This window comes from Peromyscus leucopus, chromosome 14, assembly GCF_004664715.2.
Source record: "Peromyscus leucopus breed LL Stock chromosome 14, UCI_PerLeu_2.1, whole genome shotgun sequence".
NCBI classification, from domain to species: domain Eukaryota; kingdom Metazoa; phylum Chordata; class Mammalia; order Rodentia; family Cricetidae; genus Peromyscus; species Peromyscus leucopus.
Window position 1 is genome coordinate 83,131,728 of NC_051075.1, and position 20,509 is coordinate 83,152,236.

The 20,509-nt window shown below is 41.8% G+C and overlaps 1 protein-coding gene across 4 annotated transcripts in view; it reads left to right on the top strand.

The window, feature by feature from the left end:
* Esyt2 (extended synaptotagmin 2) overlaps positions 1 to 20,509 on the top strand; it is a 105,545-nt gene that overhangs the window by 50,047 nt on the left and 34,989 nt on the right. For all 4 annotated transcript variants that reach the window (XM_028880918.2, XM_028880919.2, XM_028880920.2 and 1 more), the window contains exons 3-6: positions 334 to 468; positions 2,629 to 2,705; positions 8,480 to 8,552; positions 8,759 to 8,848. In XM_028880918.2, the coding sequence (XP_028736751.1) occupies positions 334 to 468; positions 2,629 to 2,705; positions 8,480 to 8,552; positions 8,759 to 8,848 (375 nt within the window). The remainder of the gene's footprint in view (positions 1 to 333; positions 469 to 2,628; positions 2,706 to 8,479; positions 8,553 to 8,758; positions 8,849 to 20,509) is intronic.

A 20,509-nucleotide genomic window follows, 5' to 3' on the forward strand; every position in this document is an offset into this window, starting at 1 on the left:
ACTGTCTGGCCATAGCTTAAGTTTTCCCACAGTCAGTTGAATCCATGGAACTTTGAGTGATTATTAGATATGTTTAAACAGAATAGCTCACTAAAAGAACTAATTCCTGTATCATATTGTCTAATCAGTGGTTTATTGTTGAAATAAATGCTTAACGTATAGAACACATTTGACGGGACTGCTTTTGAATAACAAGACCACCTCTCCCTTTTGTTTTAGTTTTCAAAGCCAGTTTCTGATAGACTACATGATTATAATTTTTCTTAGTGACTCAACTAAATTATGTATCATACATCATAACAAGTATTTAACATGAGTTCCTTTTCCTTCTAGACTGTAAAGCACATGTGGCCCTTTATTTGTCAATTTATAGAGAAGCTCTTTCGAGAAACCATAGAGCCAGCTGTTCGGGGAGCAAATGCCCACCTCAGCACCTTCAGCTTCACAAAAGTGGACGTGGGTCAGCAGGTCGGTCCTTCCTTCTTGAGTGCCCTTTCTCTCTCACAGTCGATTGCTGTGCAAGTGTAAGAACGGTGCACTGCACAGGCCTTAAAGGGAGAAACCAGTGGGAAGTCTGCAGACTGAGGGTCTTCTTCCCAACGGCGGGTTCTGACCTTTCCTGCTTCTCGCTGTGCTGTTGTTTATGTTTTGTTGTTTCTGTTTTACTTTTTAAATTAATTTCTATATTTGTTTATGTGTGTCTGTATGAGAATATGCCATACATGCATGCAGGTGTTCATGGAGGCCAGAAGATGGTATCAGAGCCTCTGGAGATGGAGTTACAGGCATTTGTACAGTTGTCTGATGTGGGTGCTGGGAACCAAACTCAAGCCCTTCAGAAGAGCAACAAGTGCTCTTAACCACTGAGCCATTTCTCCAGCCATGCTTTGACTTATTTTATAGTGACAGTTTTAAATACAGATTACTAGCTTTAAAAAGTCTCAATCCAAATTAAATGTGGGGACACAAACCTTTAATCCCAGCACTTGGAAGACAGAGGCAGACAGATCTCTGTGAGTTCGAGGCCAGCCTGGTCTACAGAGTGAGTTCTAGGACAGCCAGCAGTGCAGACACACATGCATGCAAAACATCCATCCATCCAAAACAAATCCTTAACAATGATTTTTGCCTCTCCATATTTCATATTATTATATCATTAATATTTATACAGTTTTAAATTACTAAATTTGATTTCATCCAAATTTTTAAATTTTTCAGCATCTTCTAAAAGTTATGAGAAATCATTTCTTACTGATATTTATTGTAGAAAATTTATGATTAATAAATTCTAACATGATAATTATTTTGAGAAAATATTGAGGTTCTTTTTGCATTTATACTAATTTTTAAAATTTTTGACAATTTCATGTTTGTATTGTATTTTATGCAATATATTGTACCATATTCATACCTGAGTTATCTTTTCCTATCCTCTTCCCACTACTGTTGACCCCCTTCTTCCCAACTAGTCCCCCCCTCCTTTTATGTCTCTCCCTTTCTCTCCTTCTTCCTCTCCCCCTCCCCCTCTGTGAGGGGTGGTCTATATTTTGGCTTTCTGAGACAGTCTTGCTAAGAAGAACAGGCTGGCCTTGAAATACAAACTGTAGGTCAGGGAGATGTTTCAGTGGTTCAAATCTCTAATTGAGGATCCAAGTTTGATTCCAGTTACCCACAACAATTGACTTATCCTCACCTGTGACTCCACCTCAGGAGATCTACACTCTTATGCCTCAGCATACACACAAGTAAAAATAAGTCTTAAAAAAATGCAGCATGTCTTATGATCTGTCTTTTGTGGTTGCATAGTCAGTTATCTGTATCATATATTAAGTATTATTTTTCTTTTTGAGACAGGGTCAGGGTCTGTATAGCTCAGACTGGCCTTAAACTGCAATCCCATGTTTCAGCTTTTTTTTTTTTTTAATAACTATGCATACAGTGTTCTGCCTGCATCCCTGCAGGCCAGAAGAGGGCACCAGATCTCATTACGGGTGGTTGGGAGCCACCATGTGGTTGCTGGGAATTGAACTCAGGACCTCTGGAAGAGCAGCCAGCACTCTAATCCGCTGAGCCATCCCTGCAGCCCATGTTTCAGCTTCTTAAGTGTTGTGATTATAGGCCTGCACTACCACACTCAACTATACCTTATCTTTTTTTTTATCTACTCAAAGCAAAATTTTTGTGAAATTTTAAAGTGAAAGCTTGTAAAACATAAAAGTAATGGGAACTATTAACAAGGATAGAGTAGAAGAAAAGGATCAGATTAAACTGAAGGAGATGCAGGTAAAAGGAGCTTTAAATAAAAGCAAATGTATTTATTACATGAGCTAACAGCAGCACTGATGCCGTGTTTATTGAATACTCACTGTATGCCTTGCAGTGTGCTCCATTCAGTATGTCATTTAACTTCACAGCCCTCTCACGTAGCTGACACTGTCATGTATGTCCTACAGATGAGAAAACTGAGGAATACGAGTTAATAAGATGTCAAAGTTCAACAGTGTGTCATAGACCAGAACTGCACTTGTAGTCTGGTGCTAAGCGTGTTCTTACCACACCTATGCTGTATTTTAGTTTGTTTACTTTTAAGCCTTTCTCTGTTTTAAATGAAGCTTTTTATTGTTTCAGCCCCTTAGAGTCAATGGTGTTAAGGTTTATACTGAAAATGTAGACAAAAGACAAATCATTCTGGACCTTCAGATTAGGTAAGTGTTCATTTGTGTTATATTTTTGCCATGGCTACTGACACATAGTGTTCACTTAGCTGCATGTATAAGATGGAGGATATAATGAATTTCTTGTCTGCTCTTCATTGGAATTTGATCTAAATGTTGACAAACTTTGAGTTCCTCATAATCTAGATAACTGTCATTCATTAAATATATTAAATATAATGGGGCTGAAAAGATGTCTCAGCAGTTAAGAGCACTTGCTACTCTTCCAGACAGCCTGGGTTTGATTCCCAGCACCTACATAGCAGCTTACAACCATCTGTAACTCCAGTCCCAGGGAATCCAATGCCTCTTCTAGCCTCCATGGGCACCAAGCAAACACCAGGGTATACAGACATACATGCAGACAAAACATCCCATACACATAAAATAAAATAAATTTCTAAAAATGTACTGAATTATAAAAAAAAATATACTCTACAAGAAAACTATAATCTAATAATTAATCCTTATGAGCCTTACTATAAAAACCCTCAACAAAATATTAGCAAATTGAATCTAGTAGCATAGATTATCTAATATCAACAAGTAGAATTTATTCCCAGAATGCAAATGTGATTCAGGATATGAAAACCAATCTGAAAAACACACCACTTTATTTTAAGAAGGAAGTGGTATGGGTGGTGAGAGTGAGTCCTTCATGCTTATCTCAGTTGATAGAGAAGATGAATTTAACAAAATTCAGTACTCCTTCATGATAAAAAAAAAAAAAAAGTTCAACCTAGAGAAGTTAGAAAACACAGTGTGGTGATATTTTATTTGAGCTCTATCAAATAAAGCTTGCCTGGGGATCAGAGGACAAAGCCAGCCACTATATTAAACACAGAGGTCAGGCAGTCGTAGCACATGCCTTTAATCCTAGCATTCGGGAGGCAGAGATTCATCCAGATCTCTGTGAGTTCAAGGTCACACTGGGAACAGAGCCAGACATGGTGACACCTGCCTTTAATCCCAGCACTAGTTAATCATAGAGGTCTGGAGGTCTGTACAGATAGACAGGAAGTGATAGAGCTGGGCAGAAAGAGGAAGTGATGTAGCTGGGCAGAGAGAAGTAAGGTGCCAGTGCACAGAAAGATAGATAAGGCGTGAGTATACAGAAAGTAGCTCTCTTGGGCTGAGGATTTCCTAGCAGTAAGAACTTGTGGCTGGCTTGTTCTATTCCTCTTTCAGCTTTCACCCCAATATCTGGCTCCAGGTTTTTTTTATTAATAAGACCATTTAACAATTCATATTACAACACAATGAAATAAAAGGCATCCGAATTGAAAATCAGTATTTACAAATGATGAGATCTTACAGAAAAAAAATCCACAAAAAGTTTAAAGCCAGTTGTGATGGTATTTGCATTCAATCCCAGCACTCTGGAAGCAGACTGGCCTACATTCAAGTTCCAAGTCAGCCAGGGCAGCAGAGTGAGACTGTCTTAGTTAGTGTTCTATTGATGTGAAGAGACACCATGACCATAGCAACTCTTATAAAGGAAACATTTAATGGGGTAGCTCGCTTACAGTTTAGAGGTTCAGTCCATTATCATCATGATGGGGAACATGGTGGCATGCAGGCAGACATGGTGTTGGAATAGTAGCTAAGAATCCTACATCTTGCAGGCAACAAGATACTGGGTGGTATCTTGATCATAGGAAACATCAAAGCCCGCCTCACAGTGACACACTTCCTCTAACAAGGCCATACGCACTCCAACAAAGCCACACACCTAATAGTGTCACTCCCTATGAGATTATGGGGGCCAATTACATTCAAAGTACCACAGAGACCCTGTCTCAGAAAAACAAAATATACCCTTAAAACTAAAATGAATTTAGCCAATTAGGGAAATGCAGTTAAATCAGTTGCATTTCTGTACATTAACAGTGAAAAAATACTAAAAGGAAATAAGGACAGTTTCGCTTGTAATAGGTTCAATAGACAGCTCCATTGGTAAAATGGTTGCTTTGTTCAGTCCCTAGAACCCACTGAGGAAACAAGCATGGTGGTTCATTTGTAACCCCAGGACCGAGGGAGCAGACAAGAGGATCTCTTATGCTGTGGCCAGTCAGCCTAGCCTTAATCAGTGAGCCCTGGGTATCAGTGAAAGATTCTCAAACAAGACAGATGGCTATTAGTAGTTGAATCTGCTTAGCAATTGAATCTGCTTTTTTGAGCCTAGACTAAGGATTTTTTTTTTTATCATTTGTGAATTTCCAGAGTGTATTAATATAATAATTGTATAGACTTTGTGTCAATTATCTTTATTTTAGAAAGAAATGTTGAATGTCTTTGTGGGAAAATCTTCATCTTTAAAATATTTGATGCTTATGCAAATACCATTGTCATCAGTGGACTAAAAGAGGAGACATGCGTAGTCAGAAGGTTTCTCTGGTCCTGCTCAGCCCCGCATTCCCCCAACCCCTCATAAAATAATCATCCAGAGGCTTAATATTATTTACAAACTGTATGGCCTGTGGCAGGCTTCTTGCTAGCTAGCTCTTTTGTCTTAAATTAATCCATTTCTGTTCATCTGTGTTTTGCTGCATGGCCTTCGCATTAGCAGTCTACTGGCATGTTGCTCCTTGGGCGGTAGGCTGGCATCCCTCACTCCTTTCTTCTCTCTGTATTATTTTGCTTGGATTTCCCACCTGCCTCTAAGCTGCCTTGCCAAGGCCAATGCAGCTTTATTTATCCACCAATCACAGCAACACATATTCACAGCGTATAGAAAGACATCCCACAGCAGGCATGTTTATGTGTCTTATGTTAGTCAAGCCCCAGAAGACTTGCCAACAGGCCTGGGTATGAGCCCTACAGTGGTCTACTCGTGTCTTAGGTTAGGCTGTATCCCACAAGGTCTGTCCATGGAGCAGATGACAAGCTCCATGGGGATAGAAACCTTGTGCTCGTTCATTGTTCTAGCATTAAACAAATCATTTGAGTAATTCCTTTAATGGATATCAGTTTGAAAATGCAGCTTTAGCAGCATAGGTACTCTACTATTTTGTATGTTTTAGACAAAGACCTTAACTACATTGGCAGCAAGATAGAGGGGAAGCTGAAAAGAATTGAGAAATAAAGAGAACATGTGTTAGGTTTTATGTTGGTTTAAAAAGGAAAGTTTTTATGATGATTTTATAGCAGGTTACTGGTAAATTTAGCAACAGGGTAGAGAATAATTCTCAATGTGAAGAATCTGAATACAGTGTATACTGGAAGAATTTTGCTCATGTGCTTAGACCAGTGGTTCTCAGTCTATGGTTCACTGCCTTTGGAAAGCATGTTTCCAATGGTTTTAAGAACTGAGATACTCGGGATTGGGGATTTAGCTCAGTAGTAGAGCGCGCTTGCCTAGCAAGCGTAAGGCCCTGGGTTCGGTCCTCAGCTCTGTTAAAAAAAAAAAAAAAAAAAAAAGAACTGAGACACTCACTGCTCAGTAGCAAAATTACAGTTATGAAGTAGCAACAAAAAACAGTTTTATGGTTGGAGGTTACTACAACATGAGGAACTGTATTGTCACAGCATTAGGAAGGTTGAGAACCACTGACTTAGATGCTTCCTGATTTGACTGATCAAATTCCCCAGACTTGCACAAATAGTTTTATGATATCATACTTCTTTTTTGTTTGTTTGGTTGGTTGGTTCTTTGAGACAAGGTTTCACTGTGTTGGGTAGTCCTGACTGTCCTAGATCCCACTCTATAGATCAGGCTGGCCTAGATCTCACAGAAATCCATCTGCTTCTGCCTCCTGAGTGCTGGGATTAAAGGTATGTACCACAACCACTCAGCTAATACCAACTGTACTTTTAAGAATGAAGAATGAGGGTTGTTCTGGCTAGTTTTATGTCACCTTGACACAAGCTAGAGTCATTTGTAAGGAGAGAACAGCAATTTGAGAAACTACCGCCTTAAGATCAGGCTATATGCAGGCCTGTAGGTCATTTTCCTAATTGGTGATTGATCTGGGAGGGCCCAGCCCATTATAGGTGGGACCATTCCTAAGCTGGTGGTCCTGGGTTCTATATGAAAATATAGTAAGCAAGCCAATAAGCAGCACCACTCCATGGCCTCTGCATTAACTCCTGCCTCCAGGTTTCTGCCCTGCTTGAGTTCTTGCCCTCAATGCCTTTGATGAACTATCATATGGAATTGTGAGTGAATTAAATCCTTTCCTCCCCAACTTGCCTTTTGTCATGATGTTTCATCATAGCATTAGTAACCCCAGCAAAGACAGATCAAATCTCACACCATCCCATGAGGAATGTATTCAACATTTCATGTTTATGTTGGAAATAAATGCCTGCTTTGCACTGTCCTAGTAAAGAACCATTTGTTTCGTATTTATGTTTGAAACTAATCACTGAGAAAAGTGAAGGTTCAAAACAAGCTGTTTCTAACCTTTAACATCATAAAGCCTTTAGAATCTGAGTGAGAATTTTTGTGACTAAGAAGAAAGGTGGGCGATCTACTGCTGGCAAAGTAAACTCTAACCTTGGTTGGGTTTTAAGCAAAGGTTTTGTTACACAAATAAAAACACCTTCCATCACAGGAGTGCTCCACCAGCCCCACCCCTCACCTGGGCAGTGCAGGAGAGGTAGCTCTGGTGGCATGGGTGCTGGAGAGCTGGGCCAGCCCCTCGCCTGGGTAGGGCAGGAGAGCTGGCCCCAGTGGTGTGGGTGCAGGAGAGCTGGCAGACTGACCAAGTTAGCTACCACCCAGGCCCAGATACAAGGCTTTGAGCTGGCCCACTCCAACACCTACCATCTATGAGCTACTGGAGCTCATGAAGGGGTCAGTCCCATGGAACCAAAGCTGTAGGATCTCCTTGACTCAGAGGCCAACAGGCTATCTGAGAGGAGTCCCAGTGAGATTTCGGTATTGGTAGTGTAGCAGAAGCCAGAGGCTTTGAAGCGGACCAGTGACTCACTGCAATGAACATTTGCAAGTAAAGTTGTTAGATAGAAGGATATGCTGTGTGACACACCTTGACATTCCACAGTTTTCACAGCAAGATTTTTTTTTAAATTTTTATTTTCTGTCTTCTTTTGGGAGAAGGTTACAGAGGTGGAGGGCAGATATGGAAGGACTAGGAAATGAATGGGATTGGGGTGCATGGTGTGAAATTCACAAAGAATCAATAAAAATTCAGGGGGCAGTACTCCAGAAATTGCACATTGTTATTTTGAAACTGGATATTTACATGCTTTTAAATTTTTTGCTTTTTGAGATAGAATTTGAGCTCTCTGTGTAGCTGAGGATGATTTCATTCTCCTGCTTATACCTTTGAGTGCTAAGAATCCAACACACCCTTCATTTCTGATTTATTCAAGGCTGGGTACTAAACCCAGAGCCTCTTGCATGCTCGGCAATCAGTCTATCAACTGAACTCTATTCTCATCCACTTTTTTTTTCTTTTTCTTTTTTTTTTTTTTTTTGAGACAGGGTCTTACATGGTAGTCCTCCAGCTTCAGCCTGCCATGTGTGTCTCTCTGACTTTAATTAAGATTTTCATGTGTAGCTAAAGCAAATGCATAGTATTCCTCACAGGTGATAGAGCAGTGTTGAACCTGGCAGCAGTGTATCCATGCAACCTGGAGTATAGGCTACATTTTTCAATCAGTTTTGCCTACAGTATGAGTATGGCTACTTTACAGTCACTCTGTTTGGTTATGTATTTTGTAATGTCTAATCTTAATAGATAACAAAGAGGACAGTTAATTCTATTCACTGTATGTAATGCAGAATTTTTCTGTGCTAGTTTTGTAGGAAATTGTGAGATTGATTTGGAGATCAAACGATATTTTTGTAGAGCTGGTGTGAAAAGTATTCAGGTAAGTTTTCCACATTTTTATTTTAGAGTTTTTTGGGCTATATTTAGAAAGAAAAGCTATGGAGTTTTTATTAGCTAGGAAGGTTTTTGAAGTAAGTTTGTATTTATGGTTATAGTTGAGTAAAGTATGAAGCTATGTGCTTAAAAGTCACCAAGTAGCCTTGAAGAACTGTGTTTTCTGACTTGTGATTTCCTATGTGAGTTCAGATTCATGGGACAATGCGGGTGATCCTGGAGCCCCTGATTGGAGACATGCCTTTAGTTGGAGCATTGTCGATCTTCTTCCTTAGGAAACCAGTAAGTACACAGTTATTTCATGATGTAGTTCGTGTTTGTCTCCCCTCTCCTGGCAGTGACATGGAAACACAGAGGATAAAGAGGAGGGACACATCCTGTCTTAGCTCCTCCCTCTATGCAGGAGTCCTTTATGCCTTAAGGAAGGGCTGGGTCTCTTTATAAACAGAGTGTGTGTTTGTGGAATTGAGGAAAGAAATCGTTAACTAAGTTAAAGCTACCTTTGACCTGTCACTAAGTACAATTTTGTGGCATTTACTTATTTAATCCTCATACTTGTAAAGCTAGATACTGTTTCCTTTTACTGACCTGGAACTGAGCTTAAGAGGTGTATCTGTATGAGTCACCCAGGGACTAAGTACTGGAGCTCTCACATAGACCCATGCTAGTCCGATACAGGTGTCTCCCTCTGACTCCCCTCCTGAGATAACTGCTCCTTCTTTCAGATATAGTTTCTTCTTTTCGGGAGGTATATTTGATGAACTAGAGGTACAGCTTTATATGTTCTGCTTTTAAATGGAGTTTTTGTTTGGTCTTCTAGTCCTTGGCAAAGGATGCTGCTGTCACTTCATGTTTTTAGAATTTCCTCTTTTGTTGTTGTTAGTGCTCTTAAACAAGAAGAGAAAGCTGTGTCTTACTCTTACCAGACAGTCTTCTTTCCCTTACCTGAGCTCCTGCAGCCTGCGGTTAGTGCTGCCTTCAGTGCCTTTCTCTTTCCTTTAAATGCTGAGAACTGACCCAGGCTTGGTGCATGCTGGGTAAGCGCTCAGCCTGCACTCAGCCCGCGCTCCCCATCCCTACCACATTTCTCACCACTGCCTACTGTGCATCCCAAGCCCCCAGCCACAGAGATGGAATGTCTGTATGAATGGCAAAATAGTAACCGTGTCTTCTGCTTTTTCTCCTTTCCTTTTCTCCAGAATGCCGTCTTGAGCCGTTTTATTTAATTATTTCTAGAATAGTTCTGTCTGTCTTCCAAGACAAGTTGTCGTTGTAGTATTGAAAGTTGTATGGCAGGAGCAGTTAGTGCTGAAGTGAAGGGCACATGTGTCTCCAGAGTCAGGGCAGCTCTGTGAGATGCCTCCTAAGAGGGACACTGCTTATGATCTTTGGCAAGTCTTCTGGGGAGGTACCGCTAACATCACGTGTCATTTAAAATAGGAACGTCAGTGTGTATCATTCGGCTCAGAAGGCGTCGTGAAAGTATCACTTGGTCTTGGAGGCACGGGTTTGCAGACCGAGTACAGCGCGTGTGCTTCTCTGTCTGCAGGGCAGTGCATCTGTTGCCCCCAGCACTGCTGTCCCCACTGTCTGATTTTCAGTGTGGTTAAGTGGACCATTCACTTAAAATTCAGAGAGCTAGCAAGGAATCTATTGATTTTTACTTTATTAAATTTTTGAGAAATAAATTCATAAAAGATTTAAAATACATCTTTTTTTCCTACCAGTTTTTTAAAGCCAGTTTATGTAAGAACTAACTTCATTAATGACTATTTTTAAAGTTCTTTAATAAATTGCTAAAAAAAAATGTTAATTTATCTGTCTTTGAAAATAGTCTTAATATAAAGATCCTCTCCCTTAGAGTAAAAAAATCAAGATCTGTAGTCCTCCCCAAAACTTAACAGTGCTCTTTCATGGTTTGGTTCTTCCACAAATGAAGTCACTTGTAAAATAGCTTACAGTATTAACTCCCAAAGGGCGTTTGAATGCCTAGAAGAGAAGGATGAAGTTGAAATGTTCAGAATCACCCTTTTCCTTATATGGTGAATAAAACCACTGAACATGCTTTAGAGGGAAGGGAATTTGTTTCAGTTACTTTCAACTGGAAAATATGAGAACTTACTACTGTTAGCTGCCAAATAATTCTTCCTGAGCCTGATGAAAAAATATAACCAGAAAACCTTTTTAGTTTTACTGTTTTTTTACTGCCCAAATGATTCAGAGACTAGTGCCAAAGACTCGTATAAAACACTTAACATGTTTTTCTGCTTGTTGATTAATTTTGTTGTTTAATTAATTTTGATAATGTGGTACTTATTGTGGTGGGGACCCTAAACATTTTTGACATGATGAAGTTTGAGTCCAAGGGAACAGTTCACGTGGGATAGTGGTGGGATGCTTTGGAGACGGGGAACAGTGCAGTGTGGACTCGGGCTGACGGCTTTGCACTGCCTGGTCTCCTTGGCTTCTTGCAGTGCCAGCAGCCATTCCATTTCTCGAAGTCTCAGTTTCCTGACTGTAAATAGGAGTGGCACTAAAGCCTAGGTCTCCATTAAATGTCTGTGCTCTAAAACTTATTGCAATGGCTGGCACCCGGTAGAAAATTAAATATAGGCTTAGCATTCTGGGGACACTACAGAGGTGCTAGGGCGAGGAGAAAAGGCTGGATAAACGTTCTGATAACCGCAGGGCTCAAGCTCAGTGGTGAGTCCTTGCCTACCATGTGTCAGGCCATAGGTTTGAATCCCTAGGAGTGAAAACTAAAAAACGTTGTAATAACCGAAATGAGGGCTAAAGAGATGACTCAGGAAAGTGCCTGCTGTGTGCCTCACACAGTGAGGGCTGATCCCAGATACCCAGACCAGTGTGAACAACCCAGATGTGCTGTGTGCCTCACTGAGGTGAGGGCCGGTCCCAGATACCCAGACCAGTGTGAACAACCCAGATGTGCTGTGTGCCTCACTGAGGTGAGGGCTGATCCCAGATACCAGACCAGTGTGAACAACCCAGATGTGCTGTGTGCCTCACTGAGGTGAGGGCTGATCCCAGATACCAGACCAGTGTGAACAACCCAGATGTGCTGTGTGCCTCACTGAGGTGAGGGCTGATCCCAGATACCAGACCAGTGTGAACAACCCAGATGTGCTGTGTGCCTCACTGAGGTGAGGGCCGGTCCCAGATACCAGACCAGTGTGAACAACCCAGATGTGCTGTGTGCCTCACTGAGGTGAGGGCCGGTCCCAGATACCCAGACCAGTGTGAACAACCCAGATATGGTAGCGTGTGTCTGTAAACCCAGGGCTGGAGGTTGAAGAGACTGACAGGAATTTTTCCAAAGCTCATGGCCAGCCAGTCTAGAAAGCTGGTGACCTCTGTGTCAGTGGGAGACCTGGTCTTACAAGTGGAGAGCTATTGAGAAAGGCACTAGGTGTTGACCTCTAGCCTGTGCACATAGGCTCACATGCACATGCATCTGTACAAGTGCATCCACACACAATACTTTAGAAGAACCGGAGGATTCCTTTTGTCACTGGACGTGTACAGGGCACTCAGTCTAACTAGGTAGTTTGGACGAGCTGAAGGGCTTGTGTCAGTGCAAAAACACAGCTCTTGACTCAAAGAGCGGTAAAAGGTAGTTTATTCTGGAGTCAACCATGAGTGACTTTGACCTGGGAACACAGACTTAGTTTACCCCAAATTCCATGTTCCACAACAAAACCATAAATCAAAGCACTTTTTAGGTAACTGGTGCAAATATTAGGTAGTCGGGTTAAAGCAACATGGAGACATCTCTGCTGTAGGCCTCAGATACTGTCGATGACACTCAGCCTTCTGGCTGGTGAAAGCTGGTAGTCTCTTTAATACATTCTAAAAAGATTTTCCCTGTGAGTCACAAAGATGTGAGGTCAGACACAGACATGGGCAAGGAGTGACTATTAAGGAGGCTAAAGGTAGCCCAAGACAAATTATGATTAGACTCTGGATCTGGAACATTCCAGCCTTATAATCATGGATATTTTTATCAGCTAGTCAGACTTATAAAAGGGGCAGTGGGAGGTATGCTCTTTTTCAGAAACTTTTATTCATAGGTGTTTCAGAGTCTTCAGATTCCTTTATATCCCAAGAGTACAGATTATGAAGTCAAGTCTTTGCCAGAAGTGCTCTACAGAGCAGTTCATGTTTGCTTCATTTGAATATCTTTTTTTTTTTTTTGGTTTTTCGAGACAGAGTTTCTTTTGTGTATGTTTTGCGCCTTTCCTGGAACTCACTTTGTAAACCAGGCTGGCCTCGAACTCACAGAGATCCGCCTGCCTCTGCCTCCCGAGTGCTGGGATTAAAGGCGTGCACCACCACCGCCCGGCCTTTTGAATATCTTGAGAGACTGATTCCAGCCAGGTAAAGAGGAACTGGTCCCTGGTGTCGTTTGAACCACAGATTTCATTTCTTTGTGGACTAGAAGGATCTTCCTTTTAGAGTTATAATGGAAAGAACTTGAATATTAGTGGGCTAGGACGGCAGAAATTAGAATATTTTAAGTAAAGGGAGTGTTAAAAGAAGGAAAGGGTGCCTGGGCAGCACAGTAGAGGTGGCCCTGATGGGAGTGGGTACTGGGGAGCCTGCCCTGAAGGCATGAATGAGTGCTGAAGAGCTGGCTGTGGCAGACTGGAGAGCTAGCCCTGGAAGTTGCATGCTGGAGACTTGGCCCCACCTCTTGCCAGCTGAGAGTGTGCCCTGCGCCTTGCCTGGGCAACACAGTAGAGCTGGCTCTGATGGCAGAGCTGTCCCTGGCGGTGTGGGTATGGGAGAGCTGGCCCTGCCCCTCATCAGGGCAGTGCTGGAAAGCTGGTGGTGAGGGTGAAGGAGAGTGGGTGGGCCAACCAATTCATCTACCACACAGGCCCAGATCTGGGGCTTTGAGTTGGCCCACCCCAACATGTACCCCATTTAAGAACTGCTTGAGCACATGAAAGGGCCAGTTCTGCAGACCCAAAGCTGCAGGATCTTCACAGGGCAGCAACAGGATATCCAGGAGCAGTCCCCGTGAAGATCCAGTATTGACAGTGTAGCAGAAGCCAGAGGCCTCGAATCGGACCATTGACCCATACAATGAACATTTGCAAGTAAAGCTGTTTAGGCAAAAGATTAGACAGAGAGACATACTGTGATACACTGCAGCTTCCACAGCGAGATTTGTTTTTCCATTTTCGTTTATATTTATTTTTTATCATTTTTATTTGTTTTGTTTTGTTTTCTTTTGGGGGGAGGTTGCAAGGGCAGAGGACAGATAATGGAGGAATGGGGAGATGAGTGGGGTTGGGGTGCATGGTATGAAATTCACAAAGAATCAATAAAAGTTTTTTTAAGGAAATGGATTTTTTTAAAAAATAGAAATTATGTTTATTGTACAGTTGAATCTCAGAAGCAAATTGGAACCAGGAATTTGAATGTTTTTGAAGCCAGAGGCAGACAGTGTAATGTAAGGGTTAAGTGACGTTGGTGCCAGTGGGAAGGCAGCACAGTGTGACTGGCTGAGTGGTCATAACTTCTGCTCCATTCTCTCCCTCTGAGAACGTCTCTGGTTCTCCAGCCATATGTCTGTGAGTGTCGTCTGTGTTACCCTCTCTAGTAGACCAGGTGTGATTAAGAGAGTTGCAGTGCGGAAGCTCCTTCCACCATTCTTACCGACAAGGCTGCAGACCGGCCTGAGGATTCAAACTACCCATAAGTAGCCAGGAGTTTTTATTATGCCAAGTTTACTCTGACCCTGTGGGACCATCATTGATGTCTTTAATTGATTGGATAGTCTTGCACTCTTCCATAGTCTTGTACCATCCTGACTCAGAAAGAACTCCACTGGCTGCTTCTCCTACCTGTACTGTGTGTCTGTGACAGGTCTTTGGTAGGACAGACTAAGCATAGGACTGCACTCTACCACAACCCCCAAAGGACCTCACTTGTAGCTGCAATGAATGCGTCCTTACCTTTGCTTCTTTCCACACATGGCCCCTATCCCTTAGGAAGGAAGGATGACAGGGCTTTCTGTGCCCTTCTGTAGTGACAGTTGCTCTCCTTCCTGACCACATCCCTGCAAGAAGTATTCTCTCTGGCCTTATCTGTACACAGTGCAAATGTATACATGTCCACAGTAGTATGCATGCCCCTGTGAGGGCTTATCCTTCACTCAGACCCCTTCTGCCTCCTTCCTCAGATTTGCCTCAAAGAAAGCATATCGATATGGTAGGGCCCAGGAACTCAGTTTTCCTATGCCACCAGAGTAGTACTCTTCCCAGGTTTTTTCCTGCTAAGTCATGAGGCCTTAAAATATAAGGAAGATATCCTTAACTTTACTGCCAGCCCAAAACTACCAAATAATAGCATTAGGGTAAAACCCTGCTGAAGACTAGTGGAGCTCTCAGCTTGCATTTTCAACAGATGTCCCAAATGACCCGCCCTAGACTTCTGCCATGCAGGGAGTGCTCAGAGCCAGTTGCTACAGTAAGCCTTATCAGCTTTACTACATAACTCAGGCAGTCCCATCTTGAAGTACTAGAGAAGAACATCTCTGGGTTTCTTTTTCTGTGTGTGTGTGTGTGTGTGTGTGTGTGTGTGTGTGTGTGTGTGTGTGTCTGTGTGTGTGTGTCTGTGTGTGTATCTGTGTCTGAGTGCACCTACCTGCATGTGAGTACACAATAGCACACATGTCAAAGTCAAAGGGCAACTTAGGAGAGTCAATTTTCTTCTGCGTAGGCCCCAGGAATTGAACCCAGGTCATCATGCTTGGCAGCGAGTGCCTTTACACTCTGAGCCGTCTTGATGGTCCATCTCTATGGTTTTCATAAAATTGTGCACATGTTTTGTTGTTCTGGATAAAACATGATGTTCTTTCATAATCATGGACCACATTCTCTGTTGTGCTTCTGTCACAGCTCAGAGATGACTTCCTGTGTTTGGAAACACACATTCCACTTACACCTTAGTCTCCTGAAATAGAGATTTCAGTCATCCAGAGGCCCTGGTTGTCATTGTCCTGATACCAGTCTTTAGGGAGATCAGGAGGGACCAAATAATTTAGTTGCGTTCCCAAGCATGCTTTTCAAAGGGCTGCCCTAGTTGCATTCCCTGGTAGTTTTTTCCTTGTGTCCTTTTGTACTCATTCTCTCTTACATATTCATTCTCTCACATTCTCACTTGCACTGTTGTATAGAAGACTTGTTTATTTCACACTTGTTTGTCTCACTTTTCCTCACAAACACCTGCACTTTCACAACTGATCTTTCTCACAGTCTTTGGTGGTTTGAATGAGAATGACCCTCATAGGCTCATATATTTGAATGGTTCCCCAGATTGGTAGAACTGTTTCAAAAGCTCACACCATTCATGTTTAGCTTTCTCTTTGGTTCATGATGTAAACTCTGAGCTACTACTCAAGCTCCATGCCTGTCTGCCTGCTGCCATGCCCCCCATCATGATGGTCCTGGACTCTAAGCCTCTATAACTGTGATTCCCCCTAAAGTGTTTCTTTTTATAGTTGCATTGGCCGTGGTCCCTCTTCACAGCAAAACAGAAGTAATTAAGACCCCTACTCATTCTCTAGCATTCATTTTCTCTCCCACTCATATTATACCTACACGTAGACCCCTGTCACACTCATTCTTACACATTTCTCTCACACATGCTCAACCTCTGTCTTTTTCTCATACATCCTTTACTAGTTACTTTTCCTTTGGCTATGATAAAGTAACCCTGAAAAAAGCAACTTGGGAGAAAGGGTTTTATTTCAGCTTGCAGTTTGAAGGCCATCATGATGGAAAAGTCGCAGCAGCAGGAGGCTGGTCACATCACCTCCACAGTGTGGAAACAGCAAGAGTTGAGTGCTTTGTATTTAAATAACCTTTCTCTTTTTATTCAATTCAGCACTCTGGCCTGTGGAGCGATGCCACCACATATAGGGCAATCTCCCCACCTCAAGTAACCTAATTGAGGTAATCCTTCATAGGCATTCCCAGATGTTTGCTCCTAGGTAACTCCAGATCTGTCAAGTTAATAATCAGTACTAACCCTCACACATTCATCCTCTGTCATGCTGTTCTTTTATCCTTGATCCTCTCTCCACTTACTCATTTTTTTCACATTCATTTTCTCTCACACTCATTCTCTCTCATACCCACTTCTCCCCATGCACACCTTTACTTTCTCACATTCCACTCTGTCACTCTTAATTTCTTTTTATGCACAAACTCATCTCCTGACACATTTATTTCTTCATTCTCATTCTCCTGCACAGACACACTTGTATTCTTAAACTCCCTCCCTCCCTAACCCTAGTGCTTTGAATATCCTCATAGCCTGGGATCTTCCTTATTGGGGTACCTCAGCATTACCTTCTCCCTAACAGTTGTTCTCAGGGCTTTAGGACTGCCTATTAGAAGTTCCTCAGTCATGTCAGTGAGACTCACTTGTGTGGAAGAAGCCCTGCATGTTACCTGTAGTAATAGCAAATGCTGTCCTAAACAAGGATACAAAGGCTTAGAAGGAAGTGCAAGTTGATAACATGTCTATAGAGGTAGACTAAGGAGAAAGGGGGTGGAGCATACCAACAGCAGGGCAGCAGGAGTGGCTTAAACAGAAGCTGTTCCTAAAAACCAAGCACTCCCTCCTATGTGGGGCAAGTGAGGAGATCTTTTCACTCTGTCCTTCTATAATCTAGCTGTGAAGTTCAAAAGTTACGGATGAAATCCATCTAGGGCTACATTATCTGTAAAACTCAAAGGCAGCTTTTCTCAGTTCTGTAACTAACTATAAATTTGAATACCTACAATTAAGACTAGTTTTATACATGATTTTTTAAATGTCTATTTCTTTAGCTTTTTTAAGATTACACTCAAAGGCTTTTGTGTTTGTGCGTAAAGCGTTTATGCTGTGTAAAACATGGCAGCCTTTTTCTGCTTTTGGTGCCATTTAGTCTTTTGTTTTGGTGGTAGAAAGACTTCTTCAGAGAGGTGTTTTTTTTTTTTTCTCTAGGTGCCCATAAGCAAAGCATTTTAAGTGTTCTTTTATGGAGATTTTATTTGCCAATTGTGTTTATATCACTTAAGTATTAACAACAGTGTTAAGTACTAACTGAAGCTAGTGTTAAGTACTAATATTCAAGTACTAACTGATGTTTGAGTGCCATGTTAGGCCTTTACAGTCTTAAGTCATAGCTGGCTAAATATGAGCAGGTAGCCCTCACATACGTCTGTTCAAACAGAAGCATACTTTTTTGGAGGTAGAGAAAGGGGAAGACAGAGTCTGTGTAGTTCAAAACTGGCATCACACTTACTATGTAGCCCAGGCTTGCCCTGAGTTGAAGCAGTCATTCGCTTCCTAGGTACTGGGGATCTGATCCACGTCTCCATTCATGCTTTGCCACTGAGCTTCACTCCTGGCTCACAGTCATATTTTCAAAAATAAAACAAGTCAACCATTAGGTACTTTATAATGATATTTTATTATTTACAAAGTTAATAAGAGAGAGACTGAGTTGCTTTGTTGCCTAGACTGACTCTGAACTCTTGGACTCAAGCAATACTCCTGCTTCAGCCTCACAAGTAACTGAGATTCAAATCACATTGCAGTGGCTGTGACTTTTGTATAGCACATTATCTATGTTGTAATAGATTTCTTGAACTAACTGTGGGCGTGTCTTCTACTCTGCTAGTCTTGCTGAGGAATAGCAGTGCGTATGGGGAAAAGCTGAAGAACTGATGAATCATTGCAATTAGGCACAGAGTTCTTTTGTTTTGAGTTATAATTTTGGTAAAATAAATAGAATGTCAAAGCTGGTAATGGGAATAGTTTTCAGATTACTGCATAGAATAATGTGTAATATAAGCAGTTTGAAGATCAAAACTGGATGGAGAGTCCTGACTGCCCTAGAAATCACTCTGTAGACTAGGTTGGCCTTAAATCAGAGATCCACCTGCCTCCCATCTCCCCAGTGCTGGGATTAAAGTTATGGCCCCTCTGCCCAGCATTCTAGGTTTTTTAATAAAATCAGAATATTTTGCTGGGGTAGGGAGATCCTTCTTTTAAGTGCTGAAGGGATTCTTTGACTATAATACTAGAGGAAAGAGAAATGAAAATGAGCTTGTTAGTCATGGTGCTTATCAGTTCCCTGAATGACTTCAAACATTGATGCAGAACCAGATGCTTGGGAATTCATGTCTTTTCAAGCTTTATCGTCCTGGTCATGAAAGTGTCCTTCAGTGAAATCCTGTCTCAAAAAATAAACAAAAGAACACTTGGACAACTACAGGGAACAAGTTCTAAAAGGACATTATGTGCTACTGGTTACCCTTCACAACCTTATTGTGAAGGCAAAACCTTATTGCTGAAGAATGACTTACATCATAGAAAAGGGAGAAATTGAGCTGGTACCTAACTAGAAACTTTACCACTACTGGAAGGTACTATAAATGCTACCAGAGGAGAAAAGTAATCATCAATCTCACCTAGCTACAAACCCTACCACCTACAACAGCAGCCTGCCCACAAGATATACTCATTCAACAGTGGCACAAATTTATAGAGGTAACCAACCACTTTTTAGTTGGATTTAAGGTCCACTTCCTGAGATATAACTCACACCTGATACTGTTAATGTCCCCAAGAATGAGAAACTAGTTGGGTCATGGGACCTAGGGGCAAACCTGCTACTATTATTCTGCTAAATGAATATAGCAATAAAATGACTCCTATTGACATAATGCTGTTGCTGGAGGGCTTCTCTCCAGGTTCCACCAAACCCCGCAGTCCCACAATCCACGTATAAAATAATCACTCAGACACTTATAATACTTATAAACTGTATGGCCGTGGCAGGCTTCTTGCTAACTGTTCTTATATCTTAAATTAACCCATTTCTATAAATCTATACCTTGCCACGTGGCTAGTGGCTTACCGGCGTCTTTACATGCTGCTTGTCCTGCCTCTGGCTGCAGTGTCTCTCCTTCCTTCTTCCTGTTTCCCCAATTCTCCTCTCTCCTTGTCCTGCCTATACTTCCTGTCTGGTCACTGGCCATCAGTGTTTTATTTATATAGAACGATATCCACAGCGTAATGCTATATCCATAGGTCAGGGCATCACTCAACCTTCATCAGAGAAGCTTCCTCCAGTAGATGTTAATTAACACAGAACCCATAACTGGACAGTGTGCAGACAGTGAAGCCCTGAGTCCCAAATGCAGTGTCTATCAAACCCTTCCCTTCAAGGATCAGGTATCTATGGTGAAGAGTAGGTAGAAAATCTATAAGAGCTTGAGGTGATGGATGATTCCACAGAAACAGCATCTTCCAGACACCACAGGGCTGATTCACATGTGAACTCTCAAAGACTAGGGCAGCACACACAGACCTTACAAAATCCCAGCACAGAGAAGAAGTGGACACAAAGTCCCACCCCAGTCAAGAAGCTGTTTGCAGTTGATACCTTCTGGGAGAGGGAAAATGAGTTTTCTTCAAAGAAATGACACTGGGTGTATAACATGCGCTCTGGAACAAGCCTCATGTCCTTTCTGTGTCTCATCTCTTTTTTCTCCTGCTGGAAACAGTCATGAAGGGTGTTGTGAAATGTGTTGCTTCCTCCCTTTAGCTTGACTCTGTGTAGTTGCCTGCTAACTATTTGTATATAGCCACTAACTTCCAGAAGGCTCTTGAGCAGTGTGGATTCTCTAGCTCTGTGAGTAATGGAGACTGCAATTTCACTTAATATGCCCTCCACAAGTATAAAACACTTTATACTTTACTGTGCACAGTATCCATTTTGATAGAGAAAGTCAGTATTTACAATCCATAGTTTTAACTGTTTATGTCTACTTAATGGAATCCTACCTAAATATGTAAGAATTTCTGAGATTATTATAAATATCCAATGAATAGACGGAACATGTTCTATTCATAGGA